At 46.1% G+C, this 15,371-nt stretch overlaps 1 protein-coding gene across 1 annotated transcript; it reads right to left on the reverse strand.

Moving 5' to 3' along the window:
• Positions 1 to 4,672: 4,672 nt before the first annotated feature.
• On the reverse strand, positions 4,673 to 6,622 carry EIF1 (eukaryotic translation initiation factor 1). The gene is made up of 4 exons (XM_034415733.3): positions 6,549 to 6,622; positions 5,334 to 5,497; positions 5,119 to 5,220; positions 4,673 to 4,889 (listed from the first exon to the last, which is right to left on the reverse strand). The coding sequence occupies exons 1-4, from the start codon at positions 6,577 to 6,579 to the stop codon at positions 4,845 to 4,847; spliced, it is 342 nt and encodes a 113-aa protein (XP_034271624.1). The 5' UTR covers positions 6,580 to 6,622; the 3' UTR covers positions 4,673 to 4,844.
• Positions 6,623 to 15,371: the final 8,749 nt, after the last annotated feature.

Consider the following 15,371-nt stretch of genomic DNA (forward strand, 5'->3'; position numbering starts at 1 on the left):
GAGGAAGGCAGGCTATCTTAATGAGGGATGTACCATCAGCACGGTGGATGGGAGGGGCAGATATGGCGGGAGCAGGGGACCATATCATGTGTCGGGGGTGCGCACTCGCTACTTGAGAGCAATTGCGTGCCCCGGTCCCCAAGGCTCCTCTCGGATACTAGGTGGCACAGTTACTCAGGACCTGGGCCTCCGGCTGATTCTGTGCAATGCCAGGTCCGTGGTAAATAAGGCCCCCCTCATTTACGATCTTATTCAAGAGGAGGGAGCGGACCTGGCGGGTATTACGGAGACCTGGTTACGGAGGGAGAGGTCCCTCTGGTTGAGATGTGCCCACCAGGCTTCAGAGCATTCCATCAGCCGAGGGCCCAGGGGAGGGGCGGGGGGGGGTGGCGGTTATTATTAAAGAAGGTCTTGGTCCGAGGGAGACCACTGTGTCACAGATTGCCGGATGTGAGTCCCTCTTTGTGAGATGGGGTCATGGGGTTCAGATGGGCTTGCTGCTTACGTACCTGGCTCCCTGCCGCATGGCAACGGCTCTGCTCGAGCTACTCGACGTGATAGCCACAGTGGCAGTTGATACACCCAGGCTTATGGTCATGGGTGATTTCAACTTGCCGTCCGTTGGTGAAACGTCGGAGATGGCTCGGGAGTTCATGGCTTCCATGACGGCCATGGACCTGATCCAGTTAGTTCATGGCCCCACTCACAGGGGTGGGGGGACACACTCTGGGCTTGATTTTTGTCTCTGGCCAGTGGTTGAGTGGTCTTATTATAGGGGATATAGACATGAAACCCTTGTCATGGTCAGATCACTCACTCCTTCGTCTGGACCTTCGAACCACTACACCCCGCCGCAGGGAGGCGGAGCCAATTAGGTGGGTCTGCCCCAGGCGCCTGATGGATCCTGATAGGTTCCAGATGGAGCTTGGGCCATTTCCTGAAGATCTGGCACACGACTCGGCCGAGGACCTGGTGGCTGCCTGGGATCGGGCGGCTGGTGGGGCCTTGGATCGAGTCGTGCCTTTGCGGCCTCTGACCCGGTATCAATCCCTCGCGGCTCCTTGGTTCACCGAGGAGCTGAGGGGGATGAAACGCCAGAAAAGACGCCTAGAGAGCGGTTGGAGGGCCAGTCTCGCTGAATCTGACTGAACACTGGTAAGGTAGCATATTAACACCTACTTAGTGGCGATAAAAGCGGCAAAGTTTAATTACTTTTCCGCTCTTATTGCGTCATCAGAGAATTGTCCGGCCGCCCTGTTCAGGGTGACCCGCTCCCTGCTCCACCTGGGAGTGCGGGAGGACCCCCTGGAAGGCAGGGCCGAGGATTTCGGACAATATCTGTATGACAAAATCGCTCAGATCCAGGGGGATTTGGACTGACAGGGTAGATTCGGGCAGGGTGGTGAGGAATAGTCTTGAGAACGTTATCTGGGAAGAGTTTGACTCTGTGACCCCTGATGACGTGGACAGGATTCTGGGGAGACTTAGTGCGGCCACATGTTTACTGGATCCGTGTCCCTCCTGGTTAGAACTGGCTTCCCGGGCGGTTACACGAGGCTGGCTCCAGGGAATTATTAACGCTTCGTTGAGTGAGGGTTACTTCCCCACAGCCTTGAAAGAGGCGGTGGTGAGGCCTCTCCTCAAGAAGCCTTCCCTGGACCCGGCAGTATTAACCAACTATCGTCCTGTCTCCAACCTTCGCTTTGTGGCGAAGGTTGTTGAGAGTGTGGTTGCATGACAGTTTCCGCAGTACCTGGAGGAAACATCTTATCTAGATCCATTCCAGTCGGGTTTCAGGCCCGGGCACAGCACAGAAACGGCATTGGTCGCGTTGGTAGATGATCTCTGGAGGGCTCGGGACAGGGGTTGCTCCTCTGTTCTGGCCCTGTTAGACCTCTCAGTGGCTTTTGATACCATCGACCATGGTATCATGCTGCACCGGTTGGAAGAGTTGGGGATGGAGGGCACTGTGTTACGGTGGTTCTCCTCCTTTCTCTCAGACCGGTCGCAGTTCGTGTTGGCAGTGGGGCAGAGGTCAACCTCGAGGCCTCTTATATGTGGAGTGTCTCAGGGGTCAGTCCTCTCGCCCCTTCTGTTCAACATTGATGTGAAGCCGCTGGGCGAGATCATCCGTGGCTTTGGGGTGAAGTACCATCAGTACGCTGATGACACCCAGCTGTACATCTCCATCCCAGGCCACCCCAACAATGCCCTTGAAGTGATATCCCAGTGCCTAGAGGCTGTGCGGACCTGGATGGGGAGACACAGGCTCAAGCTCAACCCTTCCAAGACTGAGTGGCTGTGGTTCCCAGCATCTCGATATAGTCAGTTGACTCTATCACTGATTATTGGGGGCGAGTCTTTGGCTCCCTCGGAGAGGGCTCGCAATCTGGGAGTCCTCCTGGATACGCAGCTGTCCTTGGAGGAACATCTGACGGCTGTTGCCAGGGGGACTTTTGGTCAGGTTCACCTGATCTGCCAGTTGCGGCCCTTTCTTGATCGGGATTCCCTGTGCACAGTCACTCATGCCCTCGTCACCTCTCACCTGGACTACTGCAACGCTCTCTACATGGGGCTCCCCTTGAAGAGCACCCAGAGGCTCCAACTGGTCCAGAATACGGCCGCGCGGGTAGTCACGGGAGCCACATGGCGCTCCCATACAACACCTCTCCTACATGAGCTGCACTGGCTCCCAGTGGTCTTCCGGGTGCGATTCAAAGTGTTGGTTATCACCTTTAAAGCGCTCCATGACATAGGACCTAGTTATTTTCGAGACCGCCTGCTGCTACTGACAGCCTCCCATCAACCTGTGCGCTCTCACAGAGAGGGCCTCCTCAGGGTGCCATCAGCCAAACAATGTAGGCTGGTGACCCCCAGGGGGAGGGCCTTCTCTGTGGGGCCACCTACCCTCTGGAATCAGCTGCCCCCAGAGATAAGGAGAATCCAAGACCTCGGTGCCTTCTGTCGTGCCCTTAAAACCTTTTTCCAGCAAGCCGGGCTGGCCTAACACTTTTTAAAATGTTTTTAATTGTTTGTTATTGTTTTTAATCATGGGGCCAAATTTATATATATCTTTTAAATTGTATTTTAATGTTTGTAGTTTATGCTTTTACTTGGCTGTTCACCGCCCTGAGTCCTCAGGGAGAAGGGCGGTATACAAATTTAAAAATAAAATAATAAAATAAAATAAACTGACTTTTCAAAAGTAAAAAAAAAAATGGTCAGGAGTGAATGTTAGTATCTTTGGGCAATTCAACAAAAATTATATAAATTTTCTTAAAATGTTTAGAAATTAATATCCAATAATTTCAACTAGACAACCTGATCCCTTGGGTCATCGTTTCTCAATGCCTTCCAACCATGGCAGTGTTTCTAAGGTACTCAAGAGATCTATCTGCTTTGAAAATAGCCCATGTGAGTTGGGCAACACACTCAAAACATCAGTTCACCACGGAAAATGTTTTGCATTTTACATTGAGGAATAAAATGGTTGGTTTATATCAAATTTTATAAAATTTGCCAACTTTTAATTTCAGAGTTGAGTCTAGATTTTGGATGCATTCTCATTAGCCCATTCAAGGGAACTTGGTTCAAACATTTTGCCCTATGATGCAGTTTCAGGTAAGGGTTACAGGACAATCAGAAATTTAATAGTACATATAAATCCTGTTTTTTAAAAATAAAATGCATGGAATTTCTCAGAAAACAATTTCCTTTATTTATTTGGGGGAGTGGTGATTATACTTTGGATAAAGTGCTTGTCTTTATTGGGAAAGATAAATTTCTATTAATAGAATTAAAGAATTTTTCAACTTATTAAGCAAATGTATTTTCAACTACTGAACTTGAAATGTATTGAGTATTTTAATATTAGCATTTTTAATGTACATACCTAACGTTTGGGAATTGTGTTGTATAAAGTTGTAAACACGACTAATGCATTTGGATTAATGATGCAGTATTTTTTGAGATTATTGGAGGACCAGAAAGACCAAGTTGGGGATAGATCATGAAGAATCTATATGCGATTGCATACTTGGGCATACATGACCAAGGTTTTTGTTATTTTCAGTATTATGATGCATAATCACATTGATAAATAGAACATTATTTTGTGCATTCAGACTAGCTGAACTGAAGTCTAATATCAACCAGATTATTCTTTTTCAGAAGCACTTTCCATTGTGCATTAAAATACAAGGCAAATATTTCTGAAAATCATTTTTATTTAAATAAAAGTTTAAATACATTACACAGAACATCAGGATTCCAACTGAGATATCTGTTGCTTCACACAGCTGTTAGTTGCTAAAGCAGCATTTTGCAATGACATTCTTTAAAAACTGCACCTTTAAGTTTAAGCGAGATTGAGCTAACACCTTTCCTGAATTCAGTCACCTTAATGTCTATTTCGAAGAGACTTTGATTTATATAGCCCCAATACCTTTGTACAAAGATGCCTTCAGGTATACAAAGGTAGGTGAGACCTAATCTTTCACAGTTTGTAGTTATTTAGCCTCAATTTCTGTGACAAAGGTGGCTTAAAATGTTAGATGTCCCTAAAACAGCCAGAATATTAAAATTCTAATCAGCAATGTCTATAAAATAAACTTCTGGCATGACACCAACACTACCGGACCTGGTTTAAATGAGGGACAGCAACACAACACAACACGAGCTCTTGTCAGTTTATTACATTGCCGAATTACACTGGTCCAGACTAAAAGGAACCTGATGTGATTACATTATGCAAGCTGGCTTGGTTAAAACTAATGAGGCAGGACACAAAGAATCTTTCATCGCAGGGAAGTCATCGCCCTTGAAACTTTGGTGACCCACAAATCTTAAAACCCATGGACTTTTAGCTGGTCGTCTTTAGCCAGTCCAATCTGAAAAAAAGAAAAGTTTGATTTAGATTAAATACTAAGAATGTGACCTACTCCAGTAAAATTATCAGTTGCATTTATTTTACCGACAGCAAGATAAAACCAGCTACTTCTGAACAAAATCTTTTGGCTTTAATTTAGTAGCAGAAATCAAATATATAAAACATTATGTGCACAAGCCCAACAATAAATTGAGCAATAAAACCCATAAATTTTAAATGGCTGTGTTTACCTCAATGAGGAATTGGCATATATTCTTCCGTTGGTCCCCTTGAAGCTGAATCACTTCTCCATACTCTGGATGCTCAATCACAGTACCATTGCAGGCAAATTTCTACAAAAACAAACAAACAAACAAACAAAAAAAAAGAGCAGATATTAACTATTTATTTCTAAGAATTTACCAAGGGTAAAGCAGTTACTGGGGATTAAGAATTTCACAAATACCTTCTTGAAGGCCTTCACCAGTTTCTTTTTATCATAATCATCGGCAATGCCTTGGACTGTGGTGAGGGTTTTTCTGCCGTTCCTCTGCTGGATCCTTATATGGATGTAGTCCTCAGTCCCAGCAGGAAGTAAGTCATCACCCTTACTTGCATCAGCAAAGGGGTCTGAAAAAAGTTGGAATTTTATATATATATTAACAAGAAAAAGGTGCAATTTCAATCAGTTTAAGGAATTATCAAAGTTGTGCGAACTCAAATCACCTTCCTAAACTGATCAAGCCCTTACTTCATTATTGGATAGGGGAAAAGAGTGATTGACAGATTTTAAGGTAGGAAAACAGGCATCTTCAGATACATATTTCAAGTTCAACCACTCTGGACCTCGAAAGGATGTTTTGCAGATCTCCCGAAGGTCCCCGTCATCCTTTTTTTTTTGGAATCGGTTAAAACCCTCAAAATTTCTTTGCTCGCCCTTCTCATTAAAGCAGGAAAAATAGTTCTTCCCCACTTCCTGCCCAGATGTGGAAACGAGGCTGCTTCCAGCGGATCACCAAAGGGAGACATTCTTCACGTTGCCACGTGACTCGGGAGAGCCCTCCCACTTTGCAGGGTGACGCAACCGTCAGGAATTCGCAAGTGCGTCAACAAGGGGGGGGGTGTGGAGAAGAGGAAGGAGCAAACAAGATGGCGGACCTTCTTAACAATGCCGTCTTCTTACGTTCATCCTTTTATAATAGTTATCGGTATCCATCTTTTTAGGCGCCTGTCCGCGTTTCCTATCCCTCCTACGAGGCGCATTTTAGGTCAGGGCGGCCTACTCCCCCTCACCCCCCCCCAGCAACCGAGTTCTTGGAATCGCTGGCTTCCTTCCTATCTTGGGTTCGACCAATGAAATCGCTTCTCCCCCCCCCGTCAGCCGAATTCTCCCCCCCCCCCGCTGTCGAAGTGACTCCTCCTGGCAGGCTTTACCCCCTCCCCTCCCCACGTCCAAGCTCCGCCTCCCGCCGCAGCCCTCCGCCTTCTGTCAACCCCCCCCCCCACCGTCCGGGCTCTGAGGACAATCGCTTCCCTTCCCCCATCCGGGGTTCTCCGATGACCTTCCCCCAGGCATCGGGGCCCAAACGAACTCCACCTCTGGCCTGACGCGGCCTCCCCCACCGTCCATTTCCCCCGCAGCCGCCCCCCCTCCCATCGCCATTCCCGTAGCCCCCCTCACCGAAGGAGTGGAGGTTCTGGATAGCGGACATACGACGCGCTTCGCTTCCCCTTTTCCCCGGGTCGGAAGCAACAACAGCAACGGCGACAGCAAAAGGCGGGGCGCGGCAATAACAACAGCAGCGACGGTGGCTCCTCAGCCTCTCCGAGACGCCTAAAAAAGGAAAAGGCAGCAGGAAGGGCGGGTTTAAAACGTCCGACGGGTTATATAGCAGTGAGGGGTTTATGACGTCAACGCGGCTCGGGAGGCGGGCGCATGGATTGGCTAGAAAGAGGAAAACTTGAGGGGGGGGATGGGAGAGGTTGGGGTTGTGGGCGTGGCTTCGTCAAGCTCAGCTCCTCCCTTCTCTAGCTTCCGCATTTTATGATGCAGGAGGTAGCGCAAACTGGACATAACTGGCTCTCCTTGTGACGCCACGGATGTTGGCGGGGATTGGCTGAAAAGCGCGGAAGGAGGGGAAACGGCCGTACGTTGCAGCGGACGCGGGGAGTCTGCACCATTTTCAAGAGACGGGAGGGGCAGTTTAAATATGTCCACAAAGGAAAGCGGACGACCGGCGCATGCGCACTAGGTCGATTTTTTTTTTTTTAATGCCGACTTTCCAGGGTTATTTTCGATAGGGATTAATTATATTAATAATGTTTTATTTCTAAAATAAAAAAATATTGGGATCTTGACATTCCCCCCCCTCTCCAAAGTTAAATACATTTTCTTTGATAAATTATTGCGTGTTTAGTAGGCACACAGGTAACAAGATTTCTTGTCCATTTTGGGGGGAAATAATTGAACAAAATCTATGAACTAAAATCCATTTTTGTTAAACCAACAATGCATTTCGGTGTCTGAGTCAAGCCTGCTTTGAAACCCAGAAGTGAAAATGGTAGCAAAAATTCCCAGCCTATAAATGAAAATGTGAAAAATAGCAGTAAATTATAGCTTGAATTGTTATAATTGAACTGTATTTTCAAAACATTAAAAGTGTTCCTGTGCTGCCTCTTGCAGACAAAACTGAAGAGTAGTTTAAATTCCCCCTTTCTGCTATTGCCTGTGGAAGCCTTTAACTTTGGTGGATTACCGGTATATTGATTGCGTTTATAATTGGCAGCTTCAGAGAAATCTGAACAGAAACAACATCTGCATTGGGTTAATCTCTTATCAATTGTGGGGTAGGAATATAGAACATCCTTCCTTGCTCTCTGACCTCTCACAGTAGTTTTTGATACAGTTGATCATGGTATCTTTTTGGGCTACAGAGTTTGGGGCTGGGTGGCACAGTCTTGTGCTGGTTGCCTCCTTTCTTCAAGGCTGGTCCCCACTGCTGTTATTTCCTGAGAATTCTCAGGTAGTATAATCTCTGCTGGGCCTTTTTGACCAGTGCTGAAATGTGTATTCTGTGTTTCACTGCATTCCCGGTGGTGGACTCACCATGCTATGAACTTCCAAGACATGTGGGCATCCCGGAATGGTTTGACCAATTCAGCATGGGCAGCATCGCACAGGCACCCTCCACTGGCCAGCCCGGCTGAGTCCTAGCTCAGCCCACATTCACCTTCCCAGACTAAGGAGCTGCAACTATCCCGAGTGGAGTGTAAGCTTCATTCCATTCGGCGGGAAGCGGATCTCACTTTAGCCTCCCCTGTCGGGCCCGGTCTATTGGGATGACAGTGCCTGCTGGAATCGGTGCAGCACCACAGCAAGGCTCGCTAGGGCACTCCAGCCCAGGATTGCTGGGAAAGACATTGGGGCTGCTGAGCCCCAACACCCCCCTTCTCCAGCCAGTCGTGAGATTGTCCCTTGCCGACCAGATCCCCCCTGGCTGGGCCATCCCACCCAGAGTTTGGTACAGTACTAGTGGATGCCAGTTCCCACCCCACCACCAGCACCGGCCCCACAACCAGCTTAACCAGCTGCTCCTCCTCCACAGTTCAGAGTGACATTTCATGTATCCCTGGGGAAGCTGGCTTATTTCCTCAATCAGATTTGGTCCCATATTGACTGTTATGGGGACCAATATCAGACTGATCAAGACATAGTATCAGCCATTCCTGATGGCAAGAATGAGGGGGACACGGCTGATTGGATATCCCAGCTATATGATGAAGTAGCCCAGGAGCTGGAAGACTAAGTGTATGCATGGGACATCCTCTACCAACAACAACTGGATCTCACTTTCTTCGTGTTCTCTCTAGCTGCCTCCAGGCCTGCTGCTTGTAAAAGCTGTGCTGACAAGTTTGTGCAACTGCTCAGAGCCTGATTTGAAGACGTGGCTCATAGACAAGAGGCAGAAACCCAGATCAAAGCCCTGAAGCAAGTAACGTGACCCCCAAAATACTTTGTCTGGGATTTCTGGAGATTGGCTGGGAAATTAAGAGACTGGTCTGAACGCCTCCTCATCCACCATTTCAAGGAAGCCCTAGACCAGGACATCAGGCAAGCTTGGGGCATCAGGGGATTTCTCGACCGTGTACAGGACTGGTACAGTATAGCGGTGGCAAATGACTTGGAGATCCACCCACACTGGAAGCTTACCCAGGAGAAATCAGCCAGGATGACCCTGAGTCGCTGAGCCCCTGCAAAGCTGGCTGAAGCACGACAACCGGTGCTGCCAGATGCAGCCAACATGGGCACTGGGCATCCAAGTTCCTGGCTCCCGTTCCAGTCCCTCAACTCCAGAGCCCATCAGCCTTTTGCAGAAGGAGAACCCCAAGGAAGCCTCCAGACAAGGAGAGGATCGCCCAACAAGTGGTTGAGGTCCCTCTCCCCCCAGCCGGGAGTGAGGAAAGCCCAGCTTTGGAAACCCCTCTGGGCTCTGCCAGTGAGGGCAGCAGCAAAGAGGACCCAATGGTAAGTGAAGCCATCTGCCCATTCGCTGTGAAGACCCAGGTAGTAGTGCCAGAAACTGGGGTCCAGGGAGATGTAGAGGCCATCATAGACACCGGCTGCACCAGGTGCCTAATCAACCTCCCCATTGTCCAGCAGTTAGGGATAGGCAAAAAGCCACTGCTACACCCCATATGTTGTGAGCAAGTCAATGGGACGCTAATAAGCAGAGCCCCAGCCACTTTAGTTATGGAGCTCGCTAGGCTGGAGATGGGGTGCCACTAGGAGCTTATCCAGTTCATAATAGCCCCCAAGATGACTGAGCCAATTATACTAGGGCTTGCTTGGTTAGACAAGTGGGGCCTGATCATCATCTGGGAAGATGGGTACTGAAAGCTAAGAATAGGTATTGGACCACTGCAGCCAATTCCTCCAGACAATTGCCAACAAAAAAAAAGCCCCTGGTGACCCCAGCCAGCAGGAAAACATTGCTGCCACCTTGGATGGGCTCCCCAGCTCCCCCCAGGTGCCCAAGGAATATCTGGGTTTGGCGGACACCTTTAGCAAACAGGACTGCAACTTCCTCCTCTCCCCCCCCCGACAGACTGCCCAATTGAATTCATGCTGGGAGCCAAGTTGCCAAAGCCTAAAGTGTACTCCATGACCCCAAAAGAAATGGCCGAATTGGGAAAATATATTGATGCCAATTTGGCCAGGGGTTTCATTCAGTATACAAAATCCAAAGTGGCAGCCCCCATGTTGTTCAAAGAGAAAAAAGACAGGTGGATGAGGCTTTATGTTGATTTTCATGGAATTAACACCTTTTGTGTGGAAAACACCTATCCCCTCCCCCTGATGAAGGACATGGATGCTGGACTGTCAAAAAGCGTTCGAGAAACTGAAGTGGCTTTTTGCCGAGGAGCCAATTCTTCAACACCCCGACCTGGAGAGATAGTTCATTGTAAAAGCCGATGCCAGTGATGTGGCTGTGGAAGCGGTGCTCCTCCAGAAGGAGGGACCGGCTTTTGCCTTGCGCATATGTGTCCAAAGAGCTCACTGATACCGAGAGGCTGTGGGCGATTGGGGAGAAGAAGGCCCATGCAGTCCGCTGGGCTCTCCTCTCCTGGAAACACTTTTGCAAGGGAGTAAGGTATCTTTCAATATCTGGACTGATCACAAAAACCTCAAAGCCCTAAAGATACCCTGGAAGCTCTCCCCCAAGCAAGTCCGATAGGTGCAATATTTCTGGTGATTAAACTTTGAACTAAAGTACATTTGTGGGGGGTGGAAATCTGCTAGCGGATACATTATAAAGAAAACCACCGTTTGATAGCTGGAGGAAGAAGTCTTCCATGCCATTATCCCCCCTTGCATCAAGCAGTGCAAGTCACCATCAGGGCCAAGCCAAACTGATCCCGTGTGGAGAAACTGACAGCTGCACTAAAGACGACACTCCTAGTTGACCAGTGGTTTAATGACAGCAGAGACCTTTTAACCCTGAGGGGCTAGCTTGGAAGGGGTCCAAACCATATGTCCCCACCAGTTTGAGGCTGCAAGTTTTACAGCGCAGCCATGATTCACAGTTGGACGGCCAGTTCAGCTTCCTAAAAACTCTTTACCTGGCTTGATGACAATTCTGGTGGCCGAAGATGAAAGGATAATTGAGGATAATTTAAGGAGTTGTGCCACTTGCACTGTCAAGTAGATGAGACCAGGGAAACCTCCTGTACTCCTCCAACAAAGTGGCTAACACCAGCAGACCATGGGAGGAGATCGCCATGGACTTTATAGTTGAACTCCCAGAGAGTGTGGGGGGGGGAGAATACAGTCATTTGGACAGTAATTGACTTATTCTTTAAGCAAGCTCACTTTACTGCTTGCTCGGGATTACTCTTAGCCAAAAAGCTGGCTAAAATGTTCATCAAGCAGATTTATTGGCTGCGTTGAGTGCCCCCCTGGGTGATATCAGATCGGGGCATCCAGTTCATTACCATGTTCTGGAGGGAGTTCCTGAAATCTGTTGGATCGACTCAGGGGCTTAGCTCAGCTTTTCATCCAAGCATGAAAGGAGCCACAGAATGAATGAAGGCAATGGTGGAACAATACATAAGATGTTACATGGATTACCTGAGAACTGGGTGGAACTGCTGCCTTTCACAGAAGTGGCTTACAACAACACTGTGCATAGCAGCACTCCCTTTCAGGTCACCAGTGGCATAGACTTTAGTTTGTTCCTATGCCCAAGCTGCTGAGAGAGCCACCCTCCTCCATGACTCTTGCCAAATGGATGGAGTCATTAAAGAAGGCCTGGGAATATTATGAGGTACACAATGAAAAGCAAATGGTGTTAATATTTGTCAACCTGCAAAAAACATTTGACAATGTTAAATGGGATTTTATGTTGAACCAGCTAAGGCACATGGAATTTGGTGAGAACTTTATAAACCAAACAATTTATTTTAAACAAGAAGCCAAAGTAGTAATTAATGGAGAAACAACTAAAAGCTTCCAAATTCAAAAAGGTACAAGACAGGGTTGCCCACTATCACCATTATTGTTTGTATTATCCTTAGAACTTTTGACTAAAATAATTCAGGAAGATGAACAAATTAAAGGTTTAGAAATTAAGAAAGAAATCTTTAAAGTACAGGCTTTTGCAGACGACCTGGTTTTTATCATAGAAGAAACCCTACAGTCTGGTATAAGGCTAATGGAAGTACTGGGAGAATATGGTGAAGTAGCAGGCCTGAGGATAAATAAGGAGAAAAATAAAATGTTAGTTAAAAATATGACTAAATTGCAATAAAATGTATTGGCCGGGAGAATAAACATTTAGACAACAAAAATAGTGAGATATCTAGGAATTAAAATGATGCAAGATGTATTACACTCAAAGGGGACAACTATAATAAATTAATTGATCAAATCAAAGTGGACCTAGATTGGTGGAAAAATCTGCAACTCTCCTTTATGAGAAGAATTGCAACAATAAAGATGAATGTACTTCCCAAAATACTTTTTTATTTCAATGTATACCAATCAGATTAGAAAAGGAATTTTCTGGAAATTTAAACAAAATTATATTAAAATTTATCTGGCAAGGTAAGAAACCGAGAATTAAACTAAAACTTTTACAGGACTCTAAGGAAAGAGAGGGATTTGGCCTTCTAGACTGGGAAAAATACTATCAAGCAGCAACACTTGCATGGGTGAGAGATTGGATACATCTAAAAAATAGGAGGCTGTTAACACTGGAAGGCCATGATGTGCAGATAGGGTGATATACTATCCTCTGGGAAGAGAAACATAAGGATCACCAGTATTTCCAGAAGCATTTTATCAGACTGGCACTACTAGATGTTTGGGTTAAAACTAAGCAAACTAATTATATGGAAATTCCGAATTGGCTATCGACATTGGGGATGTTCACACACCCAAATTTTATTAAATTAGGAAGAGTAATTATATACAAAGATATATTAAATGAAAGAGGAGAATTGAAATCTAGGGAAATCTTGTACGAGGAAGAAATACAACTTGAATTGTGGGCATATCACCAAGTCAAATCAAAATATACAAAGGACAAAAAAGAATGGGGCATAAAAACAGAAGGTGATTAGAAAAATATACCAATATTTACTGGAACAGGCTATGTTTGAAGAAGAAGTGAAAGAAACCATGTTAACTTGGAGTAAAAACATTGGTTACAGCATTGATTTAGACAATTGGCAGGAATTATGGGAAAGAAATATAAAACTTACTTTAGCTACTACGTATAAAGAAAATCTATACAAGATGTTCTACAGGTAACATCTCCTACCCACAAGACTAGCCAAAATGAGCAAAAACCATTCACCAATGTGTTGGAAATGCGAGGCAATGCCAGGGACTTTTTATCATATGTGGTGGGAATGCCCGAAAGCCAGAGACTTTTGGCATCAGATAAAACAATGACTGGAAAGGATGCCTGGAGGCCGTGCGGGTCTGGATGGGGAGAAACAGACTCTGACTCAACCCCTCTAAGACTGAATGGCTGTGGCTCCTGGCGTCCCGATATAGCCAGCTGGTGCCATCGCTGGCTATTGGGGGTGAGTCATTGGCCCCCACGGAGAGAGTTTGCAACTTGGGTGTCCCCCTGGATGCGCGGCTGTCTTTAGAAGAGCATATGACGACCATGGTCAGGGGGGCTTTTTATCAGGTTCGCCTGATCTGCCAGTTGCATCCCTTTCTGGATCGGGACTCCCTGCGCATGGTCACTCATGCCCTCGTCACTTCCCGACTGGACTACTGCAATGCTCTCTACATGGGGCTCCCTTTGAAGAGCATCCGGAGGCTCCAGCTGGTCCAAAATGTGGCCGCGCGGGGGATTATGGGAGCGGCGGGGCGCTCCCATGTAACATCTCTCCTGTACGAACTGCATTGGCTCTCAGTGGTCTTCCGGGTGCGATTCAAGGTGTTGATTAACATCTTTAAAGCGTTCCATGGCTTAGGACCTGGGTACTTATGGGACCGCCTTCTGCTACCGACAGCCTCCCACAGGGCGGGGCTCCTCGGGGTGCCATCGGTCAGACAATGTTGACTGGCGACCCCCCGGGGGAGAGCCTTCTCAGTGGGGGCTCCTGCCTCTGGAACAAGCTGCCCCCGGAGGTATGGAGGATCCCAGACTTGCGCACCTTCCGCCGTGCCCTGAAGACTTTGTTATTCCAGCAAGCCAAGCTAGCCTAATTTTAACGGTTTTAAATTTTAAAATGGATTTTAATGGGATGTTTTAATTGTGGGCCAAAGTATTTAATCTGGTTTTAAATTGTTTTTAACTTTTATATTTATGTATTTGATCCTGACTGTTCACCACCCTGAGTCCTTCGGGAGAAGGGCGGTATATAAATATAATAAATAAATAAATAAATAAATAAATAAATAAATAAATAAATAAATAAATAAAGTTGCAGAAAAGAATGCCTGGATTCGTTGGACTGGAAGAATTCTCATTGGGAGGCATCCCCCCCTTCCAACAGTTTCTTATTTATTGTTTTAATGTTGATGGTGCATTTTATTCAATGTCTGTAAACTACCCAGAATCACCTTTGGCGAAATGGGCAGCATAAAAATTTGAAAAGTAAATATCAATATATGCAACCCAATAATGATCCACCCAGAGGGCAAATACCTGAAATATGAACTCATTGAATTATTCTTTTAGCCTAATTACAGGGGCATTTTCTAAGCAGTTGAAAATAACAGATGCATACTTTGTTCTCAAATAAATACCATCTTGGTCAGCAATAAATTAGTAGATGGAATGATGCAATGTAAGGCCAGAAATAACAGAGAAGTATAGTACCACAAAATAGTTTCTGGTATTTTTATGACTAAATGTTACTCACTTCAGATTAAAGTCCAAAGAGTCTGTAATGTATTCTCAATCCAAAATAGTTTGCGGCTTTTACCTCTTTGGATTCCTGAACTGACTTACATGCAATTGTTCTAAAGAGGGGCTCTGCCTCTGATTTAGACACCATCACATCTGCAGGTCTTACACACTGCACTTTATCCCTGGGATGAGATTTTAATTTTTTTAAAAAAGTATCGTTTGGAATTGAACATTTGATCAAAATTATTAAGTAGGCTTTTCATTGTGGTCTTCTGGGAGTGCCTCACTTGGCACAATCCACGTTAACCATGCTGGTGTTTTATGTATAAGGTATTGTAGTTTAGAATGGCTGCTGCTTAAACTTCCCAACTTGTTTCCTATAGACAATTGCTGTCTTCTGTGTGTGAAATAAAGAGAAATGGGGACATCCCTGTTATGAAATAATCACACAGATACTGTGACCTAGGTAATTGCATTAGACATCATAACACAAATATATGGTTGGGGCATTCATTTGATGAAGTCACTGTGCATGCATTATTTTAAAGTCATCATGATTTTCTCAGTAGTGGGTTTCTATTGGTTTGCCCTAGTTTGAGCGAGCTGGTAGCAGTGGCAATGGGAGGCTCTAC

This window comes from Pantherophis guttatus, chromosome 4, assembly GCF_059756535.1.
Source record: "Pantherophis guttatus breed Tessera chromosome 4, ASM5975653v1, whole genome shotgun sequence".
NCBI classification, from domain to species: Eukaryota; Metazoa; Chordata; class Lepidosauria; order Squamata; family Colubridae; genus Pantherophis; species Pantherophis guttatus.

What these genes read in the sequence shown, in the direction of transcription:
- EIF1 (XM_034415733.3), bottom strand. Translation starts at nt 6,579, where the DNA reads ATGTCCGCTATCCAGAACCTCCACTCCTTCG. An exon ending in CCAGAACCTCCACTCCTTCG is followed by an intron (nt 5,498 to 6,548) that starts GTGAGGGGGGCT and finishes AACTTTTTTCAG; the next exon opens with ACCCCTTTGCTGATGCAAGT. An exon ending in TGGTGAAGGCCTTCAAGAAG is followed by an intron (nt 5,221 to 5,333) that starts GTATTTGTGAAA and finishes TTGTTTTTGTAG; the next exon opens with AAATTTGCCTGCAATGGTAC.